Genomic DNA, 17,979 nt, shown 5'->3' on the forward strand with positions numbered 1-17,979 from the left:
TATACATTACAAGCGAACATAGAGTACATCAAAAAGAATGTTATATATAAAATACAGAACATTACATATAATAAAAGAACCTAACTTAAAAATAAAATAACATTACATATAAATATAAAATAACATTATCTTTCTGAAAAAGAACGTTACATATAAATAATGAAAAAATGCTACTACCCAAACCCATGGAAGAAGATGATGAACAACAATGGTGCCAAAAATTCAAACAATCAAGTAATTTCACGATAATAAAGCTTTATATGAACAATAAACATTATCACAAAACACAAAATATAGGTAAAAATAACAAGCAAAGAGAGAGTTCACTATTGAAGCACAACCTAGGGTTTCATATTCATGAAGTAGAACAAAGATGAACAAAGAAAGAGAAGTCATACCTCAAATGAGTAGAAAACCTTTGTAAAGTGAATTAATAGTGGAAATCAAGCAAGTTAAACACTTAATTGCAAGATTTTTAGCCAAAATAAAGAATACCCAAAATTCTCAAATCATGAAAAATCCGAAAATTTGGTTGTGAAATTTGGATTTTAGAGTGTAAAATCTAGTATAAATGTGTTTGTGAGTGATGAATTAAGCACATAAAAACTATAAAAATCAAGAAATAAAATGGAAGAAGAAGTCAGAGGGAGAGGAGAGAGAGTATCGAAGAGAGAGAAAATGAATGAGTGAAATGAACATTACATATAAAATAAAGAACATTACATATAAATGAGGCTTCATAAAAAAAGAACATTAAATTTGTCCCAATGTTCTTTTATTTATATGTAATGTACTTCCGAGTGTACCATGCATATGGTACATCCCCCTCTAACATACTATTTTCAGTATCCAACATTCCATGCTGAATATTCTTTAAGACATTCAACCTTGTACATATATTTATGTACATTACTTATTATATGAGTGTAATTAAATAAATTTTGTAATTTATATATTCCCATCACATGGAAATAATATTGAATTACCTCTTGCAAACAACACGGTCCATTGATCTAAGGTGTACACTGGTCCAAAACCGGACCGGACCTAGACCGGACCTGTTGGGACCGGGGACCTGAATTAGGGGATTTTGAGGACCGGAGACCGGACCTGATTCAACAGGTCCGGTTCCGAGTCAAACCTGAAAAATCAGGTCCGGTCCGAGTATGGACCTGAACAGACCTGTTTTGTTATTTTTTCGTTTTTTTCAAATAAATAACATGTTGGACCTGCATATGGAACTGTATATGGACCTGTTTTGTGATTTTTAGACCTGTTGCATAATTTAATAATTACATACAATCCCAAATTATCAATCACAAAACTACATAAATTCTATAAAGTCCCAATTCCCAAACACCAAGAATCTGTGGTTCCTTCACTTCCTTGTTAGCCCTGAACTGCAAGTCTGCAAGAATAAGAATAAGAACCCCTGAACTGCTGGCCAACCTCACCCCACCCACCACAAATCTCTCTAGCCACACCGGAAAACCCTTTAACCACCCTGAAGAACCCCACCCAGCCTAAAAACACCACCCAACCTCGAAAAACTCAACCCCAAGCCACGAAAACACCACCCAGCCATGAAAATCACCACCCCAAGCCATGAAAAACACCACCAGCCATGAAAAACACCACCCCAATCCCCGAAAAACAGCACTTAGCCCCGATACTCCACCCCCAGCTCCGAGTAACTCCACCCCCAAAATAAAAACAGAAAAAACAGAAATTAAACTCACAATTCGAAAGAAACCAAAATTCAACAAGAATTCGAAACAAATGAACTAAAAGAATTCGAAAGTAGTTATTAAAACTAAAAAAACCAAAAATAAACATAAATTCGAAAGAAATGAACTAAAAAGAAAAAAGAAATCAACATGCAAACATCAAACAATCATTATAAGCAATTGAAACATGAATAAACATATAAATTCTCACACTTAATTCATTATTTCGAATACCAAATATCCAAACATAATTAGATTTACATTTAAAAAAATGAAAAAAAAAACTTACCGAAGATTTCGAGCGGTGGCTGTTTGGCTGATGTAGCGTGAGGTGGGCGGTGGGTGTCGCCTGAGAGAGTGAGGGAGGCTAGGAGGTGTCGGCTACTTGGCGTCTGGGCTGAGAGACAGTGAGAATGAGGGAGACAGGGAGTTAGGGTTAGAAATGAAAAGTTGAAACTGAAGCGTTGTTTTGATTTTTGATTTTTTTTTTAAATACAATTTTTCCGGGTTTCAGGTCTGGACCCGAAACCCCCGGTTTTTAGACCAGATCCGGATCAGAACCGAAAACCTTGATTTCCAAGGACCGGGACCGGACTTGAACCAACGGGTCCGAGTCAGGTCCGGTCCGGGTCAGGTCAGTTCAGGTCCGGTCCAGTTTTTGTACACCTCTACATTTATCCCACTAGCACAATTCATGCTAGCAAGCTCCATGGCTGGCAATGAAGTCTCATCTTGAGCACTAACAAACCTTGAAGCCAAACAATCAGTGGCGAAAATGCTACTACTAGCATACTCTCTTTCTCCTCCCATAACCAGCATCAATAATCGAGTATTAACTCGACTCACGTAATCATTCGCATAAATTTTTCCTAATACACCATCAACCTTTCCGGTTAATGATAGAAATTTGAACCCGAGATCAAGATGAGTAAACCGATCCTCATCGGTTATGCCATAGTTGTGCACCCTAGAACCTTCGTCGGTTATAGGTACAACTTTAGCTGTGACCTTGAGTTTTCCTTGGACTTCAACGATAAGGTCGTTGGTTATACTTGTTCTTGTTATGGTGACTAGAGGAGTGGAGGTGGATGACCATTGGGAGCCTACGGTTTCTTCTAGGTATATTGGCTCTCCATTGAAGGCCAAGGAAAGGCGGTCATTGGCATTGTCCCACACGGAGGTCTTCTTTGCGCCTAGGAAGAGACGATGGTTGTCGAAGAGGACTCCGATGGATTGAACCCATGTAAAGTCACGTCCCATGTTTGCATTTCTTTTACCAATGAAGTGTGCGTTGATGTGGAGGTTGGGGTCGGTTACTAGGCAAAAGTCTTTGTCCTTCTTGCCGTGGAAGTAGAAGATGATACCGTCTCCTCCTATGAAGCGAGGGTCTTGACATAACGCTCCTAGATAGTCACAGTCTATGGTGTACAAAAACAAACATAACAATGGGTAATCTTTTGTTTCTCATTGTGAGAAACAAGTTTTGTTTCTCATGGGGTATGTATTAAGATCTGGGGCTCCCACTCATGACACATACGCGGTCCCCACTAGTGAAAAACATCACATTATTTTCCAAAATGTCATCGAGAAACAAAAGTGTTTCTCATAATGAGGAACTGGGGCTCCCTCAATAACATTTAGTGGCTATATAATACTATGAGTTATACCACAAACAAAAGTACAACAACACTATTAATTTACAGTCCTTAAAAATTAAATCTAAAAATTTGAGTTAATTATTGGCCTATATATGTAATATTCTAGTGTAAATGCATTATGGTTTAATTGATAAAACTTACTGCAGACAGGCTTGCAAGTGACACAATCGACTTGACATGAAGTAGGGCAATTAGCAGGGCATACATGCTCTTGGTTATAACATTGTCCGTACTTTTTATTGTTACATTTAGCTCTCTTTCTAGAGCCAGCATTAGAAGAATGAGGAGGAGAAGATGTCGATGGAGTAGGGCTTGAAGGCGATGTTGGAGTTGAGGTTGATGGGGTAGAAGAAGAAGGTGTTGGTGCCTTAGGAATGGTTGGGGTTGATGGCTTAGAAGATGGTGTTGATGGTGTTGGGTAAATTGATGTATGAGAGTTTTTTGGTGCTCCTCCAGTGGATGATGATGAAGAGGGGGAGGAAGAACCAGAAGACGCTGATGGAGATGCTGATGATGTTGCCGATGAAGTGGCGGATGATGCAACTGATCCCGAAAGTGAATGATGTTCACTTGATGAAGTAGAAGAACAAATTAGCTTACATGAAGCACAATCTACTTCACAACTATCAGGACAAAAGTTAGGACAAACATGCTCTAAGTTATAGCAAATCTTATATATACTCCTTTTTATTAATATTAATCAATTATTTCCTTAATTGTTGGGGACAAAAGTTAAATTTATTCCTTGAAGAGTTGAAGTCATACTTCACATGTATGCAGGGGATCCTAGGATCGATTCTCACCCCCGCCCTTGTGTCTCTCTAAACACAAAAAAAAGGGAAATTCTACATGATGACCTCCAGGATTCAATTTTTCTACGTGAAAGACAAACTTTTTTTCAACTCTCTTAAGTGACACTCTAGTTTTTAATTATTTAACATAGTGCTCTTTTAAGGTTTTATGGCTAACTTTTTTAGTTTTTGGTTAACCATAATTAATTTTTTTTTTTAAAATCAAATTCTTCAAAAAAAAAATCAAAAAAACTAAAACCACCAATCAGCCACCGACTCAGCCACCTACCGAACCCCACTGCCACCCGTCACCGGCGCCGACACTCCCAGATCCCCTTCCCCGACGCCGGCGACCTCCCCGACCTCCCTTCCTTCTCCTTCCCCTTCCCCAACAACCGTAGCCCTGTAAACCGACCCTCACCCAATCCCGTAATTTAACCTTACCCCTAGTCCTCGAAAATTCCAAAAACTCGCCGAAAAAGTCCGACCGCCCCTTCCCCTACACCTCGAAAAGGCATGCGCTAGGGTTTCGGGTGTGTTGGGAGGAACGACCAGACTTTTTTGATGACTTTTAGGGGTTTTCGATTGGAATGGGTAGGGGTTACGATGGTTAGGGAGGGGAAAGGGAGGGAGGTCAGGGTGGCGCCGGCGCCGGGGAAGGGGGTCAGGCGCGCCGGCGCCGGGGGCAGTGGCGTTCGGCAGGTGGCGGCTGCCATGGGTGGCTGGCTTGTTTTTTTAAAAAAAAAAAATTATTTATTTATTTATTTTATTTAATTATGGTTAACCAAAAAAACTAAAAAAGTTAGTCATCAAACCCCAAAAAGGGCACTATACTTAATTTTTCCAAACTTGGGTGCCACTTAAGAGAATTGGAAAAAAGTTTATTTTTCACGTAGAAAAATTGGATGTAGGAGGCCATCATGTAGAATATATATATATATATATATATATATATATATATATATATATATATATATATATATATATATATATATATATATATATATATATATATATATATATATATATATATATATATATATATATATATATATATATAATGTACAAACATAAAATGGACCGACCTTTTGTTTGATTGTAAATATTTCCATGGTGTAGCCTTTTTGCATTTCACATTATATGGAATCACTTTAACATGAAGGAAGAAAAGGGGTATTTCTTTATTTTGACATTTAAAGCTAGCTTAATTAATGAGAAATAAGTATATTAAATTGAAATATTCTTGACTGTTAATGAAGTTAGTTACCAAGTTGAGGGGAAAAAATACGTTTAACCGTAACAGTGATTAAAAGATTTAGCAATTGATGCTTTGTCTTGCAAAAGAATAGGCTAAGTACGCGTAATACCTAGTTTTTGGGGTTTTGGGTGTGGAAGGGATTTAGGGATGAACTGATGAAGCTATTGCCTTTACGGCTATTGTACACATTGGTTTCTATGAATATAGTATCAAGGTTGATGGGTGTAGTAACTAGGGTGTTCAATAATCTTGGACTGGATCGAAGATGTACAGTTTTCGGGTTTGGTTTCATGATCGAGAAACATAAATTTCTAGTCTTCAGTCTGTCTAGTGATTCTGGGAATGTGATGGTTCATGAGTTGTTAGTTTTGGTAATGAGGGACAATTTATATATGCTTTTTTTTTTAAAAAAAAAAAAATACTTATATATTTATATTACTGGCTAAGGGGGAATATACAATTCCAAACAACATTATATGACTCCGTGATACACCTCCCACCGTCACTTCAGTTTATGACACTGGGTCTTGAAATCTCCGCAAATGAAATGATTTCGTGTATCATAGCCTTTACCGTCACTTCATTTTATTGGACTTTGGAAGAAAATTAGACGAGATGTTTTCCATGTGCCCCACGAAACCATGGGAGGCCACATGAGTAATTAGAACTATTCACTTTGCCTTTTCACGACCAATTTAGTTTAGTACATATTTGCCCCCTCTCTCGTCATTGACTCGAGACTACAACTTGCCTTTATGTGATCATAGCGGAAAAATATGTTCGCAGAATGCTTTATTACCCGGGGAATGTCCTTCACCATAACTTAAATTTTCAATTAAACACTGGACTTTGAACCTTTCGAAATTAGTCCATTTTGTGTATTATAACATTCATACAAGTGATCTAGACCTGACAAGGATATACATTAAGGTGCCCAAAGGACCTTAGGAGGTCTATTCGATCCGTACCTGGAATCATCTGATTCATATCTTGTTTCGTGATTTTGCACCACTTGTAATTATTTTTACGATGCTTCGGCTATGTCTTGTTATGCATTGGCTCTCCAAAAAATGTCCCTAAGGCAAGCCAAGATGCTACTCTCCATTGGCATAAATGTGTTTTTTTTTTGTAAGGGTGAGAGGTTTTCTACATTGTCCAAGTGTTTAAGATGCCTTAGCTATGCCTTGTTGTGCATTGACTCTTCAAAAAATGCCTCTAAGTCAAGCCAAGATGTTACTCTCTATTGACATCAATCCCTAACTTATTTTATATTCAAGTTTGAAATTACCCAAAAAAAACTTATAAGGTTATTTCTAAAAAAAAAAAAAAAAAAAAAAAAGCATTTCAAAAGATTGTTTCTAACAAAATTCCCAAAAATAAATTAGTTCATATGTAAATGGAAATAAGATGAATAAATTCTAGCCTAAATAGATACTCTAATCTTAGGGTAAGTTTATTGGCGAGTCTTGACTAGGGGTGGTTATTGGGCGGGTCGGTGCGGGTCATTAGCGGGGTGGGTCAAGGTCGGGTCCGGGTCAATGCGGGTCAGGGTCAAGGTAAAAGTGAAACGGGCCATTAACTTCTACTTTCTGCTATTAGATTTCAAGTGCTTTCAGTTGGACAGTTCCTTTCAAAAAGAAACACAGTATGAATTGGGGGCAGGGGGGTTTCTATGGTTGATGGCATTTGTTAAAACTTCTACAATACATACTAGCTAACTTACACTGACAACACAAGATGGTTATCGTTGCACCATGCTAGTTGGTTTACCAACAAAACAGAAACTAGTTTCAGAAGTTCAGAACCTCAAAGCCGCAATAGGATATAAAAATGTTACATACTAAAGAAAACAAAAGAATTTTAGTCTAACATTTCATGTAATATATTTAAGTTTACGTGTCTGACAAATCTTATACTACTGCAGGTTTTCTTTGCACTTGCAATGGCAGCAGTAGGAATATCGCAAACAAGCTCTTTGGCTCTGAGTGCTTCATGAACTCAGAATAGCCTCCAGCAACAACAGCAGCTACAAAGCACCTCCCAGCCACACCAACACAAGCAACTACAGAACCAAAAAGCCAGCAACATACAGAAAACAAGACCAGCAGCCCCCAGCAGAAAAAAAATAAATAAATAAATAAAACAGAAGCCAGCAGACAAAAGCTGCTCCCAGCAAGGACAGAAACAGTTAGCAAAGCAAATCTACACACTGCCAAGTAAATCTTTACTACTTTAATGTAATGTGACTAAAAAACAGAAATATAAGTAGAGAAATGAACAGGAGAATATTACCTAGTAGAATGGGTCTGCATCATCATCCTCTTCTTCTTCAATGATTTCATCTTCAAGTTCACTATCAACCTCTACATGATTGCTTTCACGATGCCAATCTTGCATACATACTAAAGCTTGAATTGTTTTTGACATTAATGAACTTCGCGATGCCGAAACAGTCTTTCCTCCAATACTAAAAGCAGACTCCGAAGCTACAGTACTTACAGGAATAGTCAACAAATCCCGTGCCATCTTAGATACCACAGGATACCTCAAAGAACTTTGATGCCAAAACTCCAAAATATCTAATTGTGAATTGAGATCTAAAGCATCATCATCTAGGTACATCTCAAGTTGTGAATTTCCTACTTGAGATCTTGCACTAGTACCGACAAAATGGTCATAATCATCAAAGTATTTTCTAGCTCCGGAAGTACTACGAGGAGAAGGAGCAACTACAATAGGTGAACTACTAGCATATTGCAACTTATAGTCCTCAAACATTGACTTCATAGTTCCCAACACCAAGTTAATTCGTCTTGAGACCTCTACACTTTCATTTAACTGACTAAAACAATATTCCACAAATTTAATTTCACTTTGTACCTCGAATCAAGAATGGCAACACATGACAAGTACAAATTGTAATCTGACCAATACTTGTCAAAATTTTCAAGCGTTGGTTTCACCATTTCCTTTAAATAATTATAAGGACCTTTCTCCGCCTCAAGCAAATGGCGATGCACCATCCATGCACCTTTAAAATACACATTAGAAGTAGGATAATTCACCGCCAAAAACATACAAGTAACCTCATAAAACAACTCCAAAAAATTGTGAATCACGCTTACTTTTTCCCACTCATCCTCTAAAGGAATATATGATTGAAATGAAGCATGACTAGATCTCAAGTGAAGAAAAACATCTTTGAAGTAAAGAGAAGTGCCAAGCATTTTATATGTGGAATTCCAACGAACGTGCATATCAAGGTTCAATTTCCTTTTTACATCAAGGTGAAATATCTTCTCCGCACAATCATGGAATTCTTCACTTCTATGAGAAGATTTGATGATCAACTTTATAAATGAACGAAATTTTATCCAAAATTCCACTAATACAAGTCAATCCTTTTTGCACAATAAGATTAATAATATGGGCACAACACCGCACATGAAACAATGTTTCACCACAACTTAACCCTCCTCTAGGAACAAGATGTCTCTTCAAACAAGATATCATTGCATCATTATAAGTTGCATTATCAACGGTGATGGAGAGTATCCTATCATCTAATTTCCATAGGCAAAGAAACATACAAATCTCATTAGCAGTACGTACCCCATCATATGGAGGAGCGGCCCTAAACCTAAGAATTTTTTTACGGAGTTTCCAAGAATCATCAACAAAGTGAGAAGTGACACAAATGAAATGTTGTCTAGTATGATTTGATTTCCTATTATCGGTTGTTAAACAAATTCTACCAGAAACATTAGACAACAAATCTTTCAATTTATCCCTCTCTAATACATAAGCCTTCAATAAATCTCTCTTTGTGGTTGCACGGCCATATTAAGGAACAATTATGCAAGCTGAAAGATTACCAATAGTTAATGGGAGTTATTATACAAAGCTAAGCTCTTATCACAACTACACTGAATCTTAACAGTCAACACACAGGTCCCTTATTTATCTCCCTGTCCTTTCTCACAAAAATGTGCATCCCCCACATTGCAATTAAAAGAGAGCGGGGAAAGTAATCAATAATGGCATCAAATAACAACACAATTGAACCACATTTGCTTTCTCGTTCTACAATTATGCTAATTTAGTCAATTCTTATACTACTATAATCAAATCAAGCAAATATCAAATCAAGCAAAAAAAAAACTCCCAAATTATAATTAAATCATATGAAAACACCAAAATAAATCAGCATTAGCAACACCAAGAACAACAAACTCATAAGTAGCAAATTTACCCACAATCCTTTTATCACTTTCCAAGCTCAAGTAAGTAGCAAAATCACCCAGAAGAAAATTCAATTTGAATTGATTTTCGATCACATCATATCTAAATTCATCAAATTTTCATAAAAATTAAATCGAATCCGCAGACGATCATGATTCTCTAAAACTAAAATCAAGTAAAAAAAAAAATCAAATTTCAAGAATTATGCATATTAGTAGCTAATCAAACAATAGCAATTCTCAAAATCTTAACCAGATTTTCAATCAAATATTAAGTTACAAATTATATAATTATATCAACCTATATAACCTAAACCATATCTTCAATCTGATATTAAAATTGAAGAACAGATTAAGGGAGAGAAAATGATGATACCTGAGACTTTGAGTGCGCGGCTTCAATGGAGAACTCTGAGTGCGCTTCAATGGAGGAGAGAGAAAGGTGGGCGGAAGAACAGAGGAGAAAGGAGAGAAAATGGAAGTGAGGGCAGACCCTTACCATTATTATTGGGTTTTTTTAATTTAATTCTTAAATTATTGGGCTATAAAATAAGACCCTATAAAAACCCTATAAAATAAGACCCTATAGAAGCTTTGTCCATTAAAAAATTAAACGGTCAAAACCCTTTAGTATTAGGCCCGATCCTTTTGCCATTGGGTAGCCCTACCTAATAACTAGGCCTAGTCTTGACTAGGGATGTCAATGGGGCGGGTCAAATAGGAGACCCGCCCCAACGAGGTGGGATGGGTCTTGGTTTGGCGGGTGATGGGGCGAGGATGGGGATAAAAATCATACCCGCCATGGGTGATGGGGCGGGGGTGGATTTTAGGTTATACCCGCCCCATCCCCGCCCCGCCCCACCCACCCCACTTCGTACCCGCCTCACTTCGTACCCGCCCCATCCCCATCCACCCCACTTTGTACCCGCCCCATCCCCACATCCATGTATTTTTAAAAACAAAATTATATACTTTTATACTATTTTATAAAAAAAATTATGTAAAATAAAATAGTATATTATAATACTTTGTAATACACTTGTATTATAAACAAAAAAATGTGTTTTATTAACAATGATTTTTTTCTTTTTGCAATCTTTATTAATTGTGAAGGATTGTGCATTTGGGAGGCGGGGATCAGGCGGGTCTTAGGTGGGGATTAGGTGGGGGTGGATATCCAAGTGGGGGTTGGGGCGGGGATGGTTTTGGAATTGTACCCGACGGGGCGGGGATGGGGATGAATTTTAGACCCGCCACTGGGATGGGGATGGAGATGGGTATGAAAATTTTAGATGGGGATGGGGATGGGAAGGTCGAAATCCGCCCCGTCCCGCCCCATTGACATCCCTAGTCTTGACTCAAGACTCACATACAACACTTGTGTTTTTTGCAATAATGTGGTGCAAGACTATATGTAGTCTTGAGATGAGTTTTGAAATCCAAAACTCATCTTAAGACTCTACAATTTGAAAAAGAATTCTGATTTTTTTTTGTTGGCAGCTCATCAGCTCAAAATAGTTATTGATATTTTAATAATGCGTGTTTATATTTTTTAGGAGGGTAAGTGAGTTCGAAGTGAGTGCTGGGATAAAGTATTAAATTAGAAAAAGTTTAGTATAAGTCTAAATAATAAAAAATAATTTAAATTAGCGTAAAGTTAACGTGACAGAGTATGACGTGTACATATGGGTCTTGGGATAAACTTACCCTTATATGCCTATGCTAAAAAAAAGGCTTTAGCTTTGTGTCAAATCTCAAATGGTAGTAGCCTAGGACTATTGGGAGTATTCTCTCTCCATTTCTTTTCTTGAAAGCTCAAAAGGTTGGACATGGAAATCTGAAACTTAGCAGTCTCTTCATTCTGTGATTTCTCTCCAACTTTTGAATTCTGGGTTTCACTTTATCTTCTGGACAGGTTTGCCCTTCTTGAGCTCTTTCTTTATCCTGGGCATGAAAGTATACCAATTTTGAGATAATTGTGGCTTAGGGTTTTCAGTTTTGTCAATGAAAAATTACACTTATCTTCATTTTCTGCTCTTAATTTCATGGGTTTTCATGATTTCTGTACCTTGCCATGGATTCATGATTAAGCATATGTTAATGGAGTCAGAATCCCCACCACCTGTTTCTTCCCCTGCTTTGAAAATTGAAGTTAAAAGGGTTGCATTTAGCATTTTCTCTGGAATTATTAGTGGTTCTATTGCTGCTATTCTTGTTGCTGCTATGATCAGATGTTTTGTTCAGTATATTAATAGAGCTCCTATCCTCAAAGGCCCTGTTGTATTTTCCCCGAAAATCGATCCGAAAACACTTCGTTTAGCCCTAGAAAATGAAAATCAGCTTATAGGATCTAGTCCAAATGGGACTTACTATAGAACTTCTCTTGATAATGGTCTGAATATCGCGGTCAAGAGCCTCGAGCCCTTTGAAATTGGGTCTCCGGAAACTCACAATAAGGGCTTGAAGAGGAAATTACAGCAGGAGCTTCAGGTTCTTGCTGGGTTAAGACATAGGCATTTGATGAGTTTGAGGGCTTACGTTCGTGAATCTGATCGTTTCAGCTTAGTTTATGATTATATGCCCACAGGGAGCCTTGAAGATGCTATGAGTAAAGTTCGTCTCAATCATTTGCAAATGGGTTGGGATGTTAGGCTTCGAATTGCTGTGGGGACTATAAAGGCACTCAAGTTCCTGCATTTTGAATGCAATCCTAGTGTGTTGCATTATAATCTCAAGCCTAGTAATGTGATGTTGGATGCAGAGTTCGAACCCAAGCTCGCAGATTGTGGTCTAGCTAATCTTATGCCCAAATTGTATAGATCACCAAATGCATATAGAGCTCCTGAGTTATCTCAAAACTTCAGGTGAATCTGATGTCTCTTTCACTTTATATTACTGCTCTGTTTGATAATTATTGTACTGTTCTAGTGGGACTTGTTTTGAATTGCAAGGTAGCATGGATTAACTGCTTATCAACATATGCTGAAGTTAACCAGAGTTGTGTCATTTGATACTTTGCTATTTGCTAAGCCTAGATTAATGTCTTTCAAAAACAATTTTAATTCATTGACTCTGTACCTTTGCTGTCCTTGCCTTTTATTCAGATGTAGGAGATACCCCTTTTTGCTTTCATCTGAGTACATTACAAAATAAATACTTGTTGTATGAATAATGTCCTTCCTTGATTAACGTCTGGATGTTGACAATGTACATTATATGCACACATAGGCAAGTATAGACGTTCCTATTTTTGCTGTATTGACTATTGTTAATAAATACTTGTTTGTTCTTCATCCATCTCTGTTACTTTATTATAGGTTTGGAGAGATAAGTGTCTCTCAGTGGGCTAGAAAGCATCCCTGAAAAAGAAATGCTGTCTCATTACTTTTCCCATTGCTTATTATGATATGGAATTAAACTCTTTGGTTAGATTGTGAATATAAGTGCAGAAAAAGTTCCTTCCTGAAGGCTCATTCTAGAATTGTCCTAAAATCTGTTTCTTGCTTTCTGTTGCTACAGATATACAGATAAGAGTGATGTCTTTAGCTTTGGAGTCATTCTTGGGGTACTTCTGACTGGTCGAGACCCCTTAGAACCATTTTTTGGGGAAGCAGCTAGTGGGGAAAGTTTGAGCAGGTGGCTGCGGCAATTGCAGCAAGCTGGAGAAGCTCAGCATGCTTTGGATAAAAGCATGCTTGGGCAAGAGGTTGAGGAAGAAGAGATGCTTATGGCAGTGAGGATTGCAGTTGTCTGCATGTCAGATCTCCCTGAAGACCGTCCTTCCAGTGATGAACTTGTCCCAATGCTTTCTCGTCTTCACAGTTTTTGATGGTGATGTGAATTGCCTGTTGGGACCTGTTAGTCATGTGCAGGTTTGAGGGCTTCATTAATGGAGTATCTCACTTCATTTTCCTTGCTGTGGGAAAAAACCGGCAAATACTTGAGGCTCTCAGACTGATTCATTGTATATGTATTGGAAAGAAGCAAAGTGGCTTGTTCATGAAAATCTTAGACAAGGTTTGCTAGGTTTCTAGGATGCAGCGGGCAATGAGATATACTTTAAAGAGAAAAATTGTAATTGGTTGTGAGCACCAGATCACCCTCTTTAAATTGTGAGCTAAGGTTCCTTGTAATTTCGCTCACTTGGATGAAAGAATTATTTCGCAGGGGACGGGAGGTGCAATGTAAATTTCACTTGTATTAATGTTATGCTGGAGGTTCTTGGGGTGTACTATACTGCTGGAAATGCCTATTTTTAGGAAGCAGTAGACTTGGAAGGTCAGTTACCTTGTCTCCGTTTGTCTAAATCACCCCACTGTCCCACATGTTTTAGAGTAGCAATGATCTTCCACTCTTATAGTGTTACATGCCTCTATAATACAAGAAATACTGTCCAGAAGTAGTGAGATTGTTGAATGAATGAGGTAAACATGTTTGCTTCATTCTCCGTAGGAAAAAGATTTAGGTTGCATATAAGGAACTAAAAGTGGAAATATTAAGCATGATTAAACACTATTGCTCTAATAACATCAATTGCCATGACTGACATGTACGTATATACAAGTCTTTTCTTTCGACATATGCTTTTTTAAGCTCATACATACCAATGACGAAAAAAGTTAAAATCTTCGCTTGCATAGGACCTTGGTTGTGATGGGCTGGTGGCAATCTGGATCAATGGGTCGAGTTTGGGTTAGATTTCGGATTGTGCTTAAAAACTATCAAAAATAGTGTAAAACTTAATGTTATCACAAAATATGATATTTGGGTCAAATTAGGTTGAGTTCAGGTTGTTTGGGTTTCTCTCAGTAACTTCGGAATGGGTTGTCGGGTCGGGATTGCCATCCCTGCTTAAAAGAATCCTTCATTTCCATTTGAACTTACCAAAACAAATTTTCTTTGAATTCTAATCGTTCTTGAGAGTAACGGAAAAGAGGATGGAACTATAATTGTAATAAAGCCAGTTAACAATCTATCAAAGCAGTTAATTAGTTATTATTTAACTCGTCAGCTGATTGAGTTTTGACCAGTGATAAACATCCTTCTAATATCAAATTGTTTATTTAAAGAGGGGAGGGAACTAGGGAAGGGTAAGACTATTATTTGCTAATGAAGGGGTTGAATGATGATAACATGATATCCAATTAAGAAAATTGAAGAAAGTTATTATATATGATGAAGTGATGTTACTTCATGTAATAATATATAGATAATTGAACTAAGAAAACTTAGTATTCTAATGATAAATGGTTGTATAAATGAGCTGTCTGAGAATTATATGGGTGCATTATTCTCCTCGGTACGAGCCTTAATTTTGACTAATCCCTCACTCCATTCCTTTTTATTTGTTACGTTGTGGCTTTTATAGTCTCCAATATACATGACCACGGATATCTACAATTATATTCGAGTAATATTATTAAATAATTGTAAAAATATATTTTAAGTCAAATCTAATAAGATCTCGATCACACGATAAAGTTTTAATGCTTATAATAGTGAGTTTTCATAATCAAAATCTTTAAACGTTGTCCATAAAATAAAAGTTAAAACGTAACAAATAAAAATGAATAGAAAGATTAGTATAGTCTCATGATAAACTCAAAATGTATAATTTGTCAACATAGAGCAAAATATTAATCAAAGAAAAGTCTACTGGGAAGAAATTAAATAATAACCATCTGACCAGGATATGATTAACTTAACCCAATTTGTGCATCTATTATATGCAGAGTGTGCCGGCATTGACGGGAACATAGAAGAGTTCAAGTATCCTTCATAAGTTTAAGCTAAACCAACATAATCTCCTTTCATTCCATTACATTCATTATTACAGTAATAATAGTTACAAACATGAGAGTTTCTTCCATTAGTTTATCTCTGATACTAATCCTGATTGTTAGGAATGCCTTCATGTCAACGGGTCAGAATACTGGCGGGTCACCGCCACCAGCAAACCAAACAACTACAATTGCGGCACCACCACCGGCAAACCAAACAACAACAGCAACACCATCACCAACAACCGCGGGTAGGGAACTAAGGATTGCGGTTCCTGTGAGTACCTACAAAGAGTTCGTAAGCATCACCACTGATCCTCTCACTAAGAAACAGAAGATTGATGGCTTTTCGATTCAAGTCTTTGAGGCTGTCGTTAATACAGCTTTGAGCAGTCCCTTTGACTATAAGCTGATCCCTTTTGCTAAGCCGGATGGAACATTTAACGGAAGCTTTGATGACATGCTTAAAGCAGTCAATGATCAGGTTCATAAACTGCTAAATATATAAAGATAACTTTTATGACTTTGAACAACAGACCAAATTATAGTACTCTTACATGTATCTAACAAATGCATTGTGTATGTAATGAGCAGGAATATGATGGGGCAGTGGGAGATACAACAATAAGATATGATAGGTCGCAGTGGGTTGATTTTACTCTGCCTTATTCAGACACAGGAATAACAATGATGGTTTCTACAAAGCAGCAGCACCATAAAAGCACCGGAATCAAGTTGATGCCTCTGATAAAGGGTTTGGTGTCTGCTGCACTTGCTTTTTGCTTTGTTAGTGCTCTCATTTTTTGGTTCGTGGAATTTAAGAATGACAAAAGTAGACAGTCACAAGCACCATCAGGTACCAACCCACCAGGACAACGTTCAAATAACGATGACTACTGGCGGAGTAAGTACCCTCATCCATCTCTTTTCTTCATATTTGGTACTACTATCCTGCAATGCTTAATTACACTTCATGATTTAAATGTACAAAGTTTAGTCCATCCAAATGTTGTTTTGTCTGACAGTAGTTGTTCAATTAGATGACCTTTTTTTTTTTTTTAAATCATTATTGTTTATGTTTGCCTCCTTTTGATGGTGAATGCAGGGGAAACATTGAGAGCAATAATACATACAAGGCTTGTGATTGTAATGTGTTTTCTAGTGTTGTTGTTTTTGACGTCCTGTTATGCGGCCAGCTTGACTTCATTGCTGACAGCACAGTGGCAAAGAAGTTCAGTCAAAACAATAGATGAGCTCATACAAAGAAAAGAAAATGTAGGGAATCAAAAAGGATCCTTTGTTCCTCGCTTGCTGATTCAAAGAGGGTTTTCAGAAAGTCAAATTTATACCTATGATACAGAACAGGAAATGATTGATATGCTGTCTAAGGGTACCGTTGCTGCTGTTATTGACGAAACCCCATATCTCAAAGTTTTCCTCTCTAAGAACTGCAATAAGGGCTATAATCTTGTCCCTTCCTTCGATCTTCACGCAGAGGGATTCGGTTTTGTATGTATTTCTTATCTTTCTCACTTCTAATAAGTACATAACCTTGCATACTGATATGAACATGTCCATTTATATGTAGAAGATTGCAAAATATGCTAATGATGTGAACATTCTCCAAATTATAGGCTTTCCAAAAAGGGTCTACCTTGGTACAAGATATGTCAAAGGGGATATTAAAATTATTGGACAACAGTGTATTGGCAGATATTCAACAGAGAACAATCGGCAATCTTGAAGCATGTGAAAATGAACCAGATGTAACTGATCTTGATTCCAATCTATTGGACTTCGATACTTTGTGGATCTTGTTTGCCGGGGCAATAGGTGTTATAATTTTGGTGATCATCTTGTATATGGTCTACTTAGGAACCACCTGTGATACTGTTAGAAGAAGAGTTGCCTTTCCATGCTACCTACTGCCACATTACCAAGAAAGGAAGAATTAACCTGCCTAATTGAGCTATGCAGCGTCAGAGTGTCCTTAAATTAGTTACTGAAGATCCATGCGTCTGTGCGTTTTGTGTGATGGATGAGTGATTCATTTTGTATGTCTGATGAGGTTACATGTTTACAACAAGATGTGTAAGGTCAACCAATAGCTAGAAACCTATGTCAATTGTGCCAGTAATTTTCCGCTCTATTTTTGGTTTTGAGAAAGCAATTGTAACTGTGAATTAAGTATATATACAAGTATCATCCAAAACTTCCTGCAGTAAAACTGAAATCAAGTATATATACAAGCATCATCCAAACATAACTACTGTAAAACTGAAGATCATGCATTACTACCTCTATTGCTCAACAAGGTCACTTCATAAGCTTTTTCTATCACTTCCAAACCATTTCATTTATATAGTTAATTATAGATTAGCATAATTTCAGTTTTTTACTTTTTTAAATAGCATAACTTTCTTGTCTTGTATATAAGCATATATATATCAAGCAGTTCATAGGGTGTGAGACTCAACTTTAAAGTTAATTTAGATACTAAAAACAGACAACGAAGGAATTTATA

General features: G+C 37.1%; 3 protein-coding genes across 4 annotated transcripts; 2 read left to right on the forward strand and 1 right to left on the reverse strand.

Annotated features, from left to right (window-relative positions):
* Positions 1-982: 982 nt before the first annotated feature.
* LOC110714076 lies at positions 983-8,221 on the reverse strand. Its single transcript, XM_021892546.1, has 6 exons — positions 7,796-8,221; positions 7,593-7,680; positions 7,403-7,496; positions 3,527-4,008; positions 2,393-3,145; positions 983-1,002 (listed from the first exon to the last, which is right to left on the reverse strand). The coding sequence occupies exons 1-6, from the start codon at positions 8,219-8,221 to the stop codon at positions 983-985; spliced, it is 1,863 nt and encodes a 620-aa protein (XP_021748238.1).
* Positions 8,222-11,403: 3,182 nt separating this feature from the next.
* On the forward strand, positions 11,404-13,909 carry LOC110711844 (inactive leucine-rich repeat receptor-like protein kinase CORYNE). Its single transcript, XM_021890286.1, has 2 exons — positions 11,404-12,539; positions 13,195-13,909. Exons 1-2 carry the CDS (start codon positions 11,680-11,682, stop codon positions 13,502-13,504), a joined length of 1,170 nt encoding a protein of 389 aa, XP_021745978.1. The 5' UTR covers positions 11,404-11,679; the 3' UTR covers positions 13,505-13,909.
* On the forward strand, positions 13,870-17,747 carry LOC110711832 (glutamate receptor 2.6-like). Of its 2 annotated transcripts, none has more exons than XM_021890269.1 (5): positions 13,870-13,953; positions 15,408-15,939; positions 16,050-16,359; positions 16,561-16,964; positions 17,090-17,747. In XM_021890269.1, exons 2-5 carry the CDS (start codon positions 15,529-15,531, stop codon positions 17,408-17,410), a joined length of 1,446 nt encoding a protein of 481 aa, XP_021745961.1. In that variant the 5' UTR covers positions 13,870-13,953; positions 15,408-15,528; the 3' UTR covers positions 17,411-17,747. The 2 variants fall into 2 exon arrangements, with proteins under 2 accessions (XP_021745961.1, XP_021745969.1); XM_021890277.1 differs by having other exon boundaries at positions 13,871-13,953; positions 15,579-15,939.
* Positions 17,748-17,979: the final 232 nt, after the last annotated feature.

This window comes from Chenopodium quinoa, unplaced genomic scaffold, assembly GCF_001683475.1.
Source record: "Chenopodium quinoa cultivar QQ74 unplaced genomic scaffold, ASM168347v1, whole genome shotgun sequence".
Lineage (NCBI taxonomy): Eukaryota > Viridiplantae > Streptophyta > Magnoliopsida > Caryophyllales > Amaranthaceae > Chenopodium > Chenopodium quinoa.

What these genes read in the sequence shown, in the direction of transcription:
- LOC110714076 (XM_021892546.1), bottom strand. Translation starts at nt 8,221, where the DNA reads ATGAAGTCAATGTTTGAGGACTATAAGTTGCAATATGCTAGTAGTTCA. An exon ending in CCTTGCTGGGAGCAGCTTTT is followed by an intron (nt 7,497 to 7,592) that starts GTCTGCTGGCTT and finishes TTGGTTCTGTAG; the next exon opens with TTGCTTGTGTTGGTGTGGCT. An exon ending in TAGTGGGATAAATGTAGAGG is followed by an intron (nt 1,003 to 2,392) that starts TGTACAAAAACT and finishes GATCAATGGACC; the next exon opens with GTGTTGTTTGCAAGAGGTAA.
- LOC110711844 (XM_021890286.1), top strand. Translation starts at nt 11,680, where the DNA reads ATGAAAAATTACACTTATCTTCATTTTCTGCTCTTAATTTCATGGGTT. An exon ending in GAGTTATCTCAAAACTTCAG is followed by an intron (nt 12,540 to 13,194) that starts GTGAATCTGATG and finishes CTGTTGCTACAG; the next exon opens with ATATACAGATAAGAGTGATG.
- LOC110711832 (XM_021890269.1), top strand. Translation starts at nt 15,529, where the DNA reads ATGAGAGTTTCTTCCATTAGTTTATCTCTGATACTAATCCTGATTGTT. An exon ending in TTAAAGCAGTCAATGATCAG is followed by an intron (nt 15,940 to 16,049) that starts GTTCATAAACTG and finishes TGTAATGAGCAG; the next exon opens with GAATATGATGGGGCAGTGGG. An exon ending in ACGCAGAGGGATTCGGTTTT is followed by an intron (nt 16,965 to 17,089) that starts GTATGTATTTCT and finishes TCCAAATTATAG; the next exon opens with GCTTTCCAAAAAGGGTCTAC.